At 42.1% G+C, this 16,542-nt stretch overlaps 1 protein-coding gene across 2 annotated transcripts in view; it reads right to left on the bottom strand.

Moving 5' to 3' along the window:
* Window positions 1–16,542, bottom strand: part of rad50 (RAD50 homolog, double strand break repair protein) — a 171,722-nt gene that overhangs the window by 12,700 nt on the left and 142,480 nt on the right. For both annotated transcript variants that reach the window (XM_059990483.1, XM_059990484.1), the window contains one exon: window positions 2,192–2,277. In XM_059990483.1, the coding sequence (XP_059846466.1) occupies window positions 2,192–2,277 (86 nt within the window). The remainder of the gene's footprint in view (window positions 1–2,191; window positions 2,278–16,542) is intronic.

The raw sequence follows: 16,542 nt of genomic DNA, 5'->3' as shown, positions 1-16,542 counted from the left end.
GTGAGCAGTTTCGATTTTCTAAAGGTATTTGCTGCATTCTTCATATAACTCAGTGGCTACTTTATTAGTACACCTGCTTGTTAATGCAGTATCTAATCAGCCAATCATATAGCAGCAACTCAATGCATAAAAGTATGCAGACATGGTCAAGAGGTTCAGTTGTTGTTCGGAACAAACATCAGAATGGGGAAGAAATGTGATCAAAATGACTTTGACTGTGAAACGATTGTTGGTGCCAGATGGGGTGGCTTGAGTGTCTCAGAAACTGTTGAACTCCCGGAATTTTCATCCACAGTGGTCTCCTAAGTTTACAGAGTATGGTGCAAAAAACCAAAAAAAAACTGGGAGTGGGACTTCTGTAGGGAAAAATGCCTTGTTAGTGAGAGAGGTCCAAGGAAAACGGCCAGACCATTCACACTCACAGTAATTCAAATAACCCCACGTTACAACAGTGGTGCACAGAAGAACATCTCTGAACGTCTATGCTCAACCTTGAAGTGAGTGGTCTACAGCAGAAGCACTGGCCACTTAATTAGGTACAGGAAGCCAAAGAAATAATTTTTAAAGGTGAGACCGCACCTAGAGTATTGTGTGTAGTTTCGGTCCCCTAATCTGAGGAAAGTACAAAGAAGGTTCACCAGATTGATTCCTGGGATGGCAGGACTTTCATATGAAGAAAGTCTGGATCGACTAGGCTTATACTCACTGGAATTTAGCAGACTGAGGGGGGATCTTATTGAAACATATAAAATTCTAAAGGGATTGGACAGGCTAGATGCAGGAAGATTGCTTCCGATGTTGGGGAAGTCCAGAACGAGGGGTCACAGTTTAAGGATAAAGGGGAAGCCTTTTAGGACTGAGATGAGGAAAAACTTCTTCACACAGAGTGGTGAATCTGTGGAATTCTCTGCCTCAGGAAACAGTTGAGGCCGGTTCATTGGCTATATTTAAGAGGAAGTTAGATATGGCCCTTGTGGCTAAAGGGATCGGGGGTATGGAGAGAAAACAGGTACAGGGTTCTGAGTTGGATGATCAGCCATGATCATACTGAATGGCGGTGCAGGCTCGAAGGGCCGAATGGCCTACTGCACCTATTTTCTATGTTTCAATGTAAAGCTACAGTTAATTATGCTGACACTATGCATGGAGTTTGAGTCTTGCTCTCCTTATTTAAAACCACTGATAATAAACTATTCGGAGCCTTTGCTTTTCCAATGGTAATTTATATCTTGGAATGACTGGATTTAATATTCCACATTATACTATTAAAATGTCTTAGTAGCTCAAAAAATGGGATTGCACGGTAGTGTAGTGGTTTGCACAACAGCTTACAGTACCAGCAACCCAGGTTCAATTCCAGCCGCTGCCTGTAAGAATTTTGTAAGTTCTCCCCGTTTCCTCCTGGTGCTCCGGTTTCTTCCCTCAGTCCAAAGATGTACCAGTTGGTACATTAATTGGGCATTGTAAATTGTCCCATGATTAAATTAGGGGATTTCTGGGCGGCATGGCTCGAAGGACCAGAACGGCCTATTTTGAGCTGCGTCCCAATAAATAAATAACATTTCAGCCAAGGTACCATGGTAAGATCTTGGGTCCAACGTGGTACTGGAGGGGTTATGGGAGAGGGCTGTATGTCAACACCAAAACTCAGTGAAGATGGAGACATTTAAAAGTATGATGATTTAAGTTCAGTGCTCTGCAGAGAAGCTAAGTTACATTTCAAAATTAAAGGCAATTTATAGTGCCATGTAAGAATTAAAAAGTGGAAAGGACCCTGATGGGGTCCAACAGATAATCAGGATGGATGAGGGAAAACAGAAGGTTTTAGTAGGGAAAATAAGGAAACAAATTCCTGTCTTCAGACACGAGATATTCTGCTGATGCTGGAAATCTTGAGAAATACCCACAATGCTGTAGGAACTCAACAGGTCAGCAGCATCTATGGAGTGGAATAAACAGGTGACGTTTTGGGCCTTCAGGAAATGTGTGGGCAGGCTTGATGACAAGATCTGATGAAGGATCATGAACATGAAATGTTAATTCTGTTTGTCTCCCCAATGATGCCACCTGACTTGCTCAGTATTTATAGCATGTCTTATTTCAGGATTCTGTTATTGGCTTTGTTTTTTGCTATTTTAATTTTTCTTCACAACCTGATCCCCAAAACCTTAGTCCTCATCATGTACTATACCTTGCCCTCGATAAGTGCTCCGCCACAAGTCCCGGATAATTTTGTTAATTTCTTCCATCTTCATGCTGTGGAATCTCATGATGGCTCTAAACCAAGAGGAAATATTAATTACTCTGACCTTCTTTCTGGACCTGATCACTAGCATCAGTTTAATAATGAAAGGTGGCCAGTACATTTTAATGTCAATTTGAACATTGACATTGCAAGCAGCCTGGCTCATAGTAAACCCCTTGAAAAGCTGTAAGAAAAGATCACGATAAAGCTAGCATTTCCCAGATTCAGTCACAGGACTCGACAATTCAAAGATACTTTTTGCGCTTTTTATTTCCATCAACCTTCAATCGTGATGCATCAGCCCATCAGCACAAATAAGCAAGCAGGAAAAAATAGTTGTGCGGATTACCCATCCATCCTGCTAACTCCGTTTTCCAAAGGCTCCCTTTGGCAAAGTGTTAGAGGGCTATTAAAACAAAAACTCCACACCGTCTTAGAAGTTTCTACCCCCAGGCAGTTTATCTGATCAACCATTCTAGTTATCCCCACCCCCCCTTTATCTATTATTCCTATCGCTACATATTAAACACTTTAAGTGGCTTTTTATAATGCTGTTTACATTTCATTTATTTATTCATGGACATTTTACTCCATATTCATTCTTTAACCTCTAAATTTATTAGCTTTTAATTTATATATAATTTTTAAAATATAGTTCTTTGTTATAATTTTTGCATGTTGTTGGTATATGTTGCATGCTGACCAACACAGCAAATACTTTCTACCTGTAAATAAAGTTGATCCTTGATCAAGCTGTCTGAGCACCTTTACAGCAACTGTACAAAATGCACCATTTGGACTTCTTCACAAACTACAGGTACCATTAAGCTACACACTGAACTTTAAACAGTTCACCTTAAAGCACCTGTTTTCCCAATAGAAGTTTCAATCTGTGCAGACTTTTTTAAATATTAGGAATGAGTAAATATGTGTATTATGTTTCATCACATCAAAATGGGCACAGAAGCAAGTTAGCCTGCCTTGAAATTTACTTATCTATAGAGATACAGTGTGTAACAGAGCCTTACGGCTCTTCAAGCCTTGCCAGCCAGCAAGCCCTGATTTAACCATAGTCTAATCACAGGACAATTTAAAATGACTAATTAACCTACCAACTGGTACATCTTTGGACTGTGAAAGGAAACGGAAGCATCCAGAGGAAGACCACTTGTTCAAGGAGAAAACGTACAAATTCCTTATAGGCAGTGGTGGGAATTGAACTTGGGTTACTGGTACTGTAAAGCGTTGTGCTAACCACTATGCTACCATGCAATCCCAGTTTGAAATTATCGCACTAAAGATGAACATTATATATTACGCAAACCTTATCATTCCTGCTGATATCTCAAAGTAGCACTGACTCCCAGTATGATGTATATTTTAATGTATTGCCTGCTTTCGCACGACTGTTGTGGTTTGGATTAAACAACCAGGAGCTTAATTTCTAAAGCAACCTTGTTCTTTCCATAACTGCCACTGAATTTTACAGATATATGATCATTATTTTTAACTTCAAGCATTAAAAAAGGTAATAATGTATGACAAGAGAACAAATTCTGTGTAATAGGAGTTAGAACTGCACTTTGTTTGCCAGTTTGTTTGTTTGCTGGAGATACCATATTGTGAATAGTTCCTTTATTAAAGCAATTGATAAATCTCATTTCTTAGATGTAGACATCATTTGTAGGAAACATTATTTAAAAAACATGAAGAACAAAAGGTTGCATTATAACATTATGGCAAATTATCAATAACGTGACAATACATTAAAAATATTGTAGCATGACAACATTAGGAGAGGCATAGACAATGTAAACACAAACCGGCTTTTCCACTGGGCTTGGGTGAGATTAGAACTAGAGGTCATGGGTTAAGGGTGAAAGGTGAAATGCTTAAGGGGAATGAGGGGGAACTTCTTCACTCAGAGAGTGGTGAAGGTGTGGAAGGAGCTTCCAGCAGAAATATGGATGCAGATCACCATTTAAGAGAAACTTGGTAGGTACATGGATGGGAGGGATATGGAGGGCTAAGGTCAGGGTGCAGGTTGATGGGAGTAGGTGCAAAACACAGTGCGGACAATCATACAGAACAAGGCACAAATAGCACATATAAGATACCAGGCACATACAGTCCCTATAAAAAGTATTCACTCCCTTTGGAGTTTTCATGTTTTATTGTTTTACAACATTGAATCACAGTAGATCTAATTGGCTTTTATTTGACACTGATCAACAGTGTCAAAGTGAAAACAGATCTCTACAGAGAGTTAACACCCTGGTTCACATTTTTACTGCCTTGTAGGTATTTCATTTCAACAGTTCTGTAAGCAGTCTGCTCTGCTTTCAACCTGTTTGGGTTACCATTAAGATAAGGGAGGCTTAGGAATGTATGTCATCCAGTTAGGATGGTGGAAGTGGGAGAAGGATGTAGAGATGGCTGGGGGAAAGGTTTTGTGAGGGACACTAAAGTTGATCTCAGGCTTTGTTACAGGAAGATGAAGAGAGAAAGCACTAGAGAGAACTGGTCACAGGTTTCGATCCAGTGGGAAAACGTGATTTGATGGAGGCAAGGCACAGAGGCCTAACAAGGATGAGTGAATATGACTTTTGGAAGATTTGAACTCCAACCCATGCAAATTTGACTGTTTAGTTTTAATGGGTCATTTTTGTATTTCTTTTTTTTCTTTACTAACTCTTTGGTTAAGTTGACATTCACAAATATACTTCTTTATAATTGTATGCAGTATGAGATCTGTCATTTCGTGCTGATGAGCTATTGCAGGGTAGTAAATCACACAACATTCACACAAATCGGAGTTTGGGTGGGCAAGACATCCCAACCCCACGTATTTGGCGGGACCAAAGCCACATATACCCTAGATCATATATGTCAAACTCAAGGCCCGCGGGCCAAATCCGGCCCGCAGTGGAATTATCTTTGGCCCGCGAGATAATAGCTAATTACTATTAAAGCTGGCCCCAGTAATCGAAGCGCCTATGGTGTATGATATGGTTAATGCTGAGTTTATTCAGGTACCAGGTTTTCAGGGTTTTTAGTGTTTATTCGGTTTCCCTGGTTTATTTCCTGAATATCATTAATGAATAAATTTTTTTTTCTATTAGAGCTGGCCCGCCGGTATATTGCACGCACCACTAATACTACAAATCCCACAATGCACTGCCAGTGCATTGCTCGTGCTTGCCTTACTCTCTCATCAGCATCCTTATGGCGCTAGTCACGTGTGGTCAACTTTCAGCTATCCCTCACCCCAAAAATGGCTGAACGAAAGGTGGACTTTGAAAACAGGGGTTTTCAAGGCAGGTGGGAGGCAGAGTATATGTTCGCAGATATAAAGGTCAAACCTGTTTGTCTAGTGTGCGGAGACGGTGTGGCTGTAATTAAAGAATATAACGTAAGACGACACTATGAAACGAAACATCATGACAAATACAAGCATCTGGACAAGAAACAGAAGCCGCGATGTGCGGTCAAAAGAGTGGATTGGTGGGCAGGATCCGGGAGAAGATGCGGGAGGAAAACGGCGCAGGTGAGCTGACAGCTTATCACTGCATCATACACCAGGAGTCGTTGTGTAGCAAAGCCTTGAAAATGGAACATATAATGAGCACCATAACACGAGCAGTTAACTTCATAAGAGCCAAAGGTTTAAATCACTGCGAGTTCAAGTCGTTTCTGGAGGAGTTGGGTTCAGAATATAATGACTTGCCCTATCACACAGAGGTGCGATGGTTAAGCCAAGGAAAAGTGCTGAAAAGATGTTTCGAGTTGCGTGAGGAGATCTGTCAGTTCATGGAAAGCAAAGGGAAAGACACAACAGAGCTCCGGGATAAAAAGTTGCTTTGTGAAATGGCGTTTCTGTGTGACATCACGAGCCATCTCAATGCGCTCAACCTGCAGCTTCAGGGGCGGGGTCACGTGATCACAGACATGTACGCTGCAGTGAGGGCTTTTAAACCAAAGCTGCCCCTGTGGGAGACGCAGATGCAGCAAGAAAACCTGAGCCATTTTCCGTGTTGCCAAACTATGAAAGAGCAGGTTTCTACCGCAGTGTTCCCACGTGCAAAGTTTGCTGAAAAACTTAGCATACTTGGTGCCGACTTCCCACAGCGATTTGCCGACTTTGAAGCCCAAGAAAGCAGGTTTGAACTGCTCAGTAATCCATTTGCAGCTGACGTGGAAAGCGCACCAACCAACATACAAATGGAGCTGATTGAACTCCAATGTAGTGACACACTCAAGGCAAAGTATGACTCGGTGGGCGCTGCACAGTTTCTACGTTTCATTCCCGACACAATGGCCCAGCTGCGTACCCAAGCTGCTCAAATGCTCTCTATGTTTGGCAGCACATACCTGTGTGAACAACTGTTCTCTTTGATGAAGATAAACAAAACATCACACAGGAGTCGTCTTTCTGATGAACACCTTCACTCAATTCTGAGGATTTCCTCAGCTTGGAGCCTGACTCCAAACATTGATGAACTTGCATCCAAGATGAGATGCCAAGTATCTGGCTTAGACTAGTGTGAATCACAGAGTGTTGGCCTGTGGAAAAATGTTTTCATTAGAAATTACTCCGGAAAAGCTGCAGATAAAGCCATAAGAAATAAATGCAACTGATCTTTTATTTATTTAATGTTCAATGTTGTTTTTGTAGGCAATAACCTAAGCTTTGTTAGTTCCAGGTTAACATGTGTAATAAATTCATTTCAATAAGTTTTGCAATAAACGCTGAACCAGTCCAGCCCTCGACTTGTACCGATTTTTTAATTTTGGCCCACTGTGTATTTGAGTTTGACACCCCTGCCCTAGATGTATGAAGCCTGAGAAAGATGGGTTCTTGCTCCGGAATCCAGTGGCTGTTAGCGAGGGGCTAATGAGCTGCATTTCCAGAGATGCCCAGTAAAAGGGGGGGGGGGTGGTTTCATGATCTAAATTAATTGTAAATATTAAAAACACAAAATAATCAACTGCATAAATTACCCCCTTTAATGTGACACACCAAATCATCGCTGGTGCAGCCAACTGGCTTTAGAAGACAGTAATTAGTTAAATGGAGATCACCATGTGCAGTCAAGGTGTTTCAATTGATTGAAGTAAAAATACACCTGTGTCTGGAAGGTCTAACTGCTTCAGTCAGTATCCTGGCAAAACCTACATCATGAAGACAAAAGAACACACCAAGCAACTCCACGAAAAAGCCATTGAAAAGCACAAGTCAGGAGATGGTTAAAAAAATATTTCCAATTCACTGAATATCCCTTAGAGTACAGTTAAGTCAATCATCAAGAAATATAAAGAATATAGTGCAGCTGTAAATCTGCCTAGAGCAGGCCATCCTCAAAAACTGACTCAGACTATGCTAGTGAAGGATGGCAACAAGACCTATGACAACTCTGGAGGAGTTACAAACTTCAGTTGTTGAGATGGGAGAGACTGTGCATACAAAAACTGTTGCCCAGGCACTTCACCTGTTGCAATTTATGGGAAAGAAGCAAAGAGAAAGCTACTGTTGAAAAAAAACCTCACATGAAATCTCGGCTAGAGTTTGCCAGAAGGCATGTGGGAGACTCTGAAATCAGCTGGAAGAAGGGTCTATGGTCTGATGGAACAAAAATTAAGCTTTTTGGCCATCGGACTAAATGCTTTGTTTGATTTAAGTCAAACACTGAACATCACCAAAAACACACCGTCCCCACCGTGAAACATGGTGGTGGCTATGTTATGCTATAGGGATGCTTGTTAACATCCTCCGCCAGTTCCATGATGGGATGACTGCTCGGGTGACCATAGGAGGACAAGAGTCTGAGCTCTTCCTTGTACGCACAGGGGTGAGGCAGGGGTATGTGCTAGCACCAGTGCTCTTTAACATCTTCCTCTTGAGTGTTACCAAGCTTCTCCACAATGAGATTGAGGATAGCAGCGGTGTGGCAGTGGACGTCAGATTAGATGGCAACCACTTTAACATCAGGAGGCTCCACACAACCACCAAACTCCACAGAGAACGGGTCCTGGAGCTCCAGTATGCAGATGACTGTGCTCTTGTGGCCCATATTCATACTGTCCTTGCTGTGGCAGTGAGAGCGTACAGCAGCATGGGGCTGACCGTCAATACCACCAGGACAGAAGTGGTTTGCCAATGGAGTACCAGTGTCCCACCCACCCTACTTGACTTCACTGTTGGTGATGAAAAGATGTCAATAGTGCCATCTTTCAAATATCTGGGGAGCATTCTCTCTGACGACAACAGCATTGCCAAGAACATCCAGAGCCTCATTAAACATGCATCAGCTGCCTTTGGGAGACTTCTGCGTAGAATCTTCCAGAAGAGGAGCCTTCGTCCCTCCACAAAGGTCGCCGTATACCAAGCGGTCTGTGTCACCACCCTCCTTTATAGCTGTGAAGCTTGGGTAACCTACAGCCGTCACATCAAGTCCTTGGAGCGCTTCCACATAAGCTGCCTTCAGCGCATCCTGGGAATTACTTGGCATGAGTGGGTGCCTCACACTGAAACACTTGTAAAGACCAACTGCAGAAGTATTGAGACCATGATCACCCAGCGACAGCTGCAGTGGCTGGGACACGTGATAAGGATGCCCCCATGTCGGCTACCCTGCAGAGTGTTATACGGCCAGTTATATCATGGTTGATGCTCAGCTGGAGGGCCAAAGAAGTGCTAGAAGGATCAGATGAAGAATGCTTTAAGGAAGTGCAAGATCAGACCTGAGGACTTGGAGGATGTTGCTGCTGACCGTAACACTTGGTGACAGCTTTGTAGGGATGGGGTTCGTATTCTGGAGATGTAAAGAACAACCAGAAGACAGCAGAAGAGAGCCAGGAGAAATGCAGCCATGGTTACCATCACCATCACCACTACCACATATAAATGTCCCACCTGCAATAGAACTTGTGAGTCCAGGATTGGACTGTATAGTCATCAAAGATCTCACCGTTAAAGGAGTAGACTTCGTCATCAGATTCCGATGGACAACCGAAGAAGGGGTTGCTTCACTGTATCAGGCCCTGGAAGGCTTGTGAAGGTGGAGGGTAAAATGAATGCAGCAAAATACAGAGAAATTCTGCAGGAAAACCTGATGCAGTCTGCAAGAGAACAACGGTTTGGGAGTTTCGTTTTCCAGCAAAACAATGATGCCAAACACAAAACCAAAGCTACACAGGAGTGGCTTAAAAACAACAAAGTTAATGTCCTGGAGTGGCCAAGTCAGAGTCCAGACCTCAATCCTATTGAGTATTTGTGACTGGACTTGAAAAGGACTGTTCACTCATGATCCCCATGCAATCTGACAGAATTTGAGCAGTTTTGTAAAGAAGAATGAGGAAAAATTGCAGTGTCCAGATGTGCAAAGCTGATAGAGACGTCTCCACACAGACTCAAAATTGTAATTGCTGCCAAAGGTGCATCTACTAAATACTGACCTGAAGGGGTGAGCAATTATGCAACCAATCATTTAGTGTTTAACAATTGAAATAAATTTAGACCAATATGTAGAAATTTGTTTTCTCTTTGACACAAAGGAGTCTTTTGTTTTGATCAGTGTCAAAAAAGCCAAAATAAAGCAACGGCGATCCAATGATGTAAAACAATAAAACATGAAAACTTCCAAAGGGGGTGGATATTTTTATAGGCACTGTAAAAGACAGCAGTAAAATACAGTAAAAATATAGTCCAAGTTCCTGAGTTCATGAATGTTGGAGCTGTCTGCCTTCGGACACAATATAGCTTGCCTTCTGTTGAGCAAGCTCTGGTGGTCAGCACTGGGTCTAGCATGGATTTCGTATCACACCGCCTCCGGCACGCTAGTGAAGTGCCCAACTCTGATGTCTCTCCCTGAGTGGCTGCAAACAGGCAACAACGTGGCCTGAGGCCTGGACCTTGCCACACACCGAAGCCCATGCAGCTCCTCTGTCTTCCGCCCCTGCCATTTGCCAACAAACCAATGAACGGGACTTGCAGCATTCAACACCACCATTGTCCATCAGGGTCTTGCAATCACAAAAGAAGCAACTAAGATGATCACTTGCTGTTAAGACTGCACACCTCCTTTGTGCACCAATGCCTGTAGTGACACAGCAAGAGTTTGGAAATAGCAGGAGTTTTTTAAAGAGACAGATGATAAATGTTCACGGAATTACACCACAGTAGGAATCAACATGGCCTACTGAGTCCACATTAGCTCCTTATCCAGGCAGTCCCATTACCCTGCTTTTCCCAAGGCAACCCTGCATACTCTCTTCCTCTCTGTATCTTATCCAAATCTCATTTAAAAGTTTCAACTTGACATTTAGTGAAAATAAATGGATATTCAAATGAGGGGTTGGCTGAAATTGGGAAGAACATTTAAGGGCGAGTTTGATTAGCAACTTGCTAACTCAATGGAAGGCTACTGGCTAATATCGTTCTCAGATACTTTGAATGACAAGGGAATCACAATGAATTTTTTTGGCCCGACACTGTCATCCAGATCTTGCGTAATCAGCACAAATCAGATCTTCTGTTATTACTTGTAATATTTATTCAAAATAACACATTAACGTGATGCAAAAACTGTAAGAACATAATAAATAAGAGCAGAAGCCTAGTAGGTCCTTTAGATGTTATTCACCATTCGGCATCATGGCTGATCTGCTATCTCACCACTAATTCCCTGCACTATCTCTACATCGTTTGATTATTCTAATATTCAGAAATCTATTAACCTGTTTTTTGATTTAATTTGATGACTGAACTTCCAGTCGACTGCAATTGTGAATTCAAAATACTCACCAGTGTGTGGCTATTGCTTCTAATCTCATTTCAAAATAACACCTTGCTTATTTTGAGGCAATAGCCCATGGTTCTAGTCTCATTGGCCGGGGCAACTTTCTTCCCTAATGTACCCTGCTGGGCTTTTCATTGAGATCATTTCACATTCCTCAATATATTTGCCTATTTCAGGAACCAGTCTGTTGAATTTTCTCGACGCTCCCCTAATAGAGCAAGCATATCCGGTTGTAGATAAGCAAACTAAGGTTGTACACGATTGTACACAATAAATGCCAAAAAAGGCATTAGGCTTTCTGAATTCACCGTACAGCTCTCCAGAGGTTGCAAAATGACTCAAATTACTGATCATAACAACCCAGCATCTTTGACACAATAATTATCTGATTTAAGAAACAAATGCAATCAACGTTTTTTCTAAACCAAGGTTGAGTACTTTCGAGAGCTGACAGAAATGAGTCACACAACTTTTCCAAACTTCACTGCACTGAGAATCTCCGACAATGCAATTTATAGTTGCATTGTTCTTTAAAGAAACAACGCTTTTATTATATTAAATTAAATGAACCCAGGCAGTAAACTAAAAATAATAAAGCATGGACTTTACAGTATAAAGACATCAATTTTTGGAATTCAATTCCTTTGGAACTTTATTTTTGCTAATATGTTACTGCAGAGTTAAATGTCAAAACATCAGAGTACCCTTGATAGGGAGATGACTGAAACCTTAGCACTGTTGCAACTTCATCTACTTTTCCACCTGGTCACAGGGATTGGTCATCTCACTTCCACACATACCCCATCACAGAGAAGCTGAACAGCCTCCACTCGACTGTACAGATTTGAAAGATCTGTTAATCCATTGATTTAGTTTTAAATTTTGAAAACATTGTTGCATAAGACTATACGACCAGAGCAGAATTAGGCCATTTGGCCCATCGAGTTGGCCCTGCCATTCCATCATGCGATTTCTTATTCCTCTCAACCACATTTTCCTGCCTTCTCCAAGGAATCATTGACATCCTCACAAATTAAGAACCTAGTCACAGAGAAGTACAGCACAGGAACAGGCCCTTTGGCCCATCTAGTGCATGCTGAAACCATTTACTGTCCACACCAATCGACCTGTGCCGGGACCATAGCCCTACTATCCATCTACCTATACGAACTGCTCTTAAATGCTGCAATCAAGCTCGCATGCACCACTTGTGTTGGCTGCTTATTCCATACTCTTATGACACTGATTGAAGAAGTTTCCCCTCATGTTCCCCTTATTCTTTCACCATTATCCAATATGCCAAAGTTTTCTTTACGGCCCTATCTACCTGTGATGCGTCTTTCAATGAATTATATACCTATACCTGTATTCCCAGATCCTTTTGTTCTACCACACTCCTCAGTGCTCTACTGTTCACTGTGTAAGACTGACCCTAGCTGGTCCTACCAAAGTGCAAAACCTTGCATTTGTCTGCATTAAATTCTATCTGCTACTTTTCAGCCCCCTGCAAGCCATGATAGCCTTCCTCAGTATCCACTACACCCCCAGTCTTGCTGTCATCCGCAAATTTACTGATCCAATTCATTATCATCTAGATAACTGACTAGGATTACATACATCAAAGGACCCAGCACCAATCCCTGCAGCACACTACTAATCACAGAGAGGCAACCCTCTACTACCACTCTCTGGCTTTTCCCACAAAGCCAATTTACTATCTCATCTTGAATGCTTGAGTGACTGAACGTTTTTGACCAGCCTTCCATGCAGGACCTTGTCAAATGCCCTGCTGAGGTCCATGTAGACAACATCCACTTTCCTGGCAACTTCCTCGAAAAACTCTGTCAGATTGGTTAGACATGAAATACTATGCATGAAGCCATGTTGACTATCCTTAATCAGTCTGACGGAGATTCTGGAGGAGCTATTTTTGCCCATCCGACTGACTGGGGTCTACAAGTGAGGAAATCCAGGATCCAATTGCACAAGGGGGTATTGAGGCCCAGGTCTTGGAGTTTACTGATTAGTTTTGAGGGGATGATGGTGTTAAATGCTGAGCTGTAATTGATAAAGAGCATCCTGATGTATGCATCTTTGCTGGCCAGATGTTCCAGGGTTGAGTGAAAAGCCAATGAGATAGGATTGAACTGTTGCTTTGGTAGGAGAAATGGAGCAGATCCAAGTCGCAAACCCATTGTTTGCTATCCTGAGGCAAATCAGAGTGGATAAATCCCCAGGGCTAACAAGGTGTTCCCTCGGACCCTACAGGAGGCAAGTACATAAATTGCCAAAGCCCTAGCAGAGATGTTTAAATCACCCTTGGCAACAGGAGAGGTCCAGAGGATTGGAGGACCATCAGTGTTGGTCCACAGAAACCAAGAAATCATAGGCTGGTGAGTGTAACATCAGTAGTGGGAAAGTTATTGGAAGGTATTCTAAGGGACCTGCCTCTCCATGTCTACTCTATCTAGCCCTTTCGATCGAGATCATTCAACGCAAAATACATTACAAAGAGATCAATGATTAAACAGTGTATCCTCTCCAAACACCACAGAAACATAACTGCCCTCTGAAATTACCCTCTGAGTGGCTGTCAAAATTAAAAAAAAGGTTAAATGTTTGCCATGCAAACTGTCCTGGCCACAAAACTGCTATCTCCTAGGATCTCCAGCATAGGAGTGGCCTGTGATGTTATCAGATGCTGAACGGGTGATGAGCATTTTATCAGAAGTGAGCAAATGGGGCTTTCTTCCAAAAAGCTTACAAACCACAATTCTCCTTTACAGTAGTAATTACCTTCAGAAGTCTGCTAATCCCACTCTCTCCTCTCCCCTTCATCCACCCCACCCATCCTCCTCTTACCCCTCATCCTTTTAATCTATCATCCTCTCTCCCTGTCCTTTCACCCATCAACCTCTCACCTCTCCATCTTCTTACCCATTGTCTTCTTCACCCTCATCCTCTCCCCAACCCCTTTACCCAATGTCCTCTTCCATCCTCACCCCCACTGTTCTCTTACACCCTTCCTTTCCCATGTTCTCTTACCCATCCCCTCCCCCACTGTCCTCATACCCCATCCTCTTCACCCATTTTCTTCTTACTCCTGTTCTCTTTACCCCCAACTGCCCTCTTCACCCATTGCTTTCACCTCATCCTTTCCCCACCATTCTTCTTTGCCCTGTCCTCTACCCATTGTCCTCTCCTCCCTCCCATCTGTTCCCCTCATGCTCTCCTCTCCACCCTTCCTTTATCCCCCTCCTCAACAAAGTGAACCTGAACTTTTCTTTAAACTTAAAAGAAACTGAGTAGAAGAAAGCAAAGACTAACTCCAGAGGCTCTCCCTGTGTCTGCACATCCAGACTCTCAGATCTGGAGTCAAGCTCTCTGCCCTTTCACTATACATCCAGTTCATTTCAAGTCACTTTCTATAGGAACTCCTTTTTTTTATTCCACATTCTGTTTCTCCTCTCGTCCTTCCCTTCTCCTTAACCTGCCCATCACTTCCCTCTGGTGCCTCTCCTGCTTCTCTTGTCCCCATGGTCTACTTTCCTCTTCCAGTCACAACCTCCCAACTTTTCACTTTATGTTCCCTCCCCCACCCACCTATTTCCCCCCTTCACATGGCTTCACCTATCACCTGCCAGATTGTCACTTCTTCCCCCCTCCTCCCATTCTTACTCTGGCTTTTGCCTCCTTCCTTTCCAGACTGACAGAAAGAGTCTCGGCCCAAAACACTGACGAGTTATTCCCCTGCATAGACCTGCTGACAACTTGTAGCATGTTGTGCATCACTCAGGAGAATCAGGCAGAGGTTGATGAGCATGGGTGAGAATAGTTAATGAAGGAAGGAGGACTGCTGGGATTGTTCTACCAGCCAATCACCCAACCCAGGACATGTTCTCTTCTTATTACCACGATCAGGGAGGAGGTACATGAGGCTGAAGACACATACTTAACAGTCCAGCTTCTTCTCCTCCACCATTGGATTTAAGAACAGTCACTGAACCAGCCCATGGATACCTTACTACATTTTAAATTTTAAATTTTAAATTATCATCATCATCGCCATGCACTGTGTCCTATGACGTGGGCGATCATAGTCTTTGATCTTGATTGTGCTTGGCAAATCCTTCTGCCAAAGTGGTTTGCTATTGCCTTCTTCTGGGCAGGTCTTTACAAGACAGGTGACCCCAGCCATTAACAATACTCTTCAGAAATTGTCTGCCTGGTGTCAGTGGTTGCATACCAGGACTTGAGATGCTCATATGACCATCCACTACCTGTTCCCATGGCTTCACGTGACCCTGATCGAGGAGGCTAAGCTGATGCTGCACCGTGCGCAAGGTTGACCTGCAGGCTAGCAGAAGGAAGGAGTGTCTTGCACCTTCTTTGGTAGAGATGTATCTCCACACAGATCTCTCTCTTATACAATATTCCTTATTGTAATTTAGAATGTTTTTTATGCGTAGCACTACACAACTACAAATTTCACAACCTATGTCTAATTAAACCTGATTCTGATTCAGTATTTACCTAATGGACTGAATGTCATTTTATGACATAATAGTTCTACGTCAACAGAAATATAAGAAAAATATTGATCCCTGAGGACGCCTGAAACCAAGTGCTTGATAAGCACTTGGTGTTCATATAATGTGGGAGGACTTCACGGGATGTGACTGAAACATTATCATATCAAGAGGCACATGATGAGTACAATGCTGACATTCACTGCACCTAGTACCGGTATCCCAGGCTTTTATTCCGAAAGACTGCTCGAGCCGCTGGACAAGGGTCGTTGTGAGAATTGAAGAAGAATGTTATGTAAGTGACTTTGTTTTCCTTCTGATTTCAAGTTAGCAAAAATAATTCTTTATGTATCAAGAATGAGTTCTTCCATATGTCCTATCTGATTAAGGTGCATATTAACAGCTGGCGGTTATTTCTAGAGTGGTGTTAAAATGGAGAGGAGATAATGGTTCAAGCAGATAGTAAATGCTATACATTTTTAGATTTTATGATCATCATTACTGGTGTTGTCTTTCTATTCTAAATTTATTAACTGCATTCCAGAGTGATAATGAACTTGAATTCTCCTTTCCAATCTTTGTCACAACATGAACCATAAGGAAATTATTATCAATCTAAATTTATGTCAGGATACATAACCTTTTGTGATCTGATGTTGATCTCTCACATTTTGTGTAGTTGACGCAGATTACACAATAGTTTTCCTTATATTTCATATGAGAAAAAAAAGTAGGCACTGCAGTTCTTCAGGTCAATACTGTCTCCTAGAACAATCCCATTCAGTAGTTTGGAATTATCTATGGAGATAAGCTATCTTATGTATTTATATTTACTATATTTTTATTATTGTGTCTTTAAGTTAGTCTGTTTTTTTATATGCGGGATCGGATCCGGAATGATATTATTTTGTCTCCTTTAAACTTTTGTACTGGACATTACATTAAATAATCTTATATCTTGAATTTATTT

This window comes from Hypanus sabinus, chromosome 15, assembly GCF_030144855.1.
Source record: "Hypanus sabinus isolate sHypSab1 chromosome 15, sHypSab1.hap1, whole genome shotgun sequence".
In the NCBI taxonomy this organism is placed as follows: Eukaryota; Metazoa; Chordata; class Chondrichthyes; order Myliobatiformes; family Dasyatidae; genus Hypanus; species Hypanus sabinus.
The sequence above is the reverse complement of the archived record's forward strand: the minus strand, read 5'-3'. Positions and strand labels throughout refer to the sequence as shown.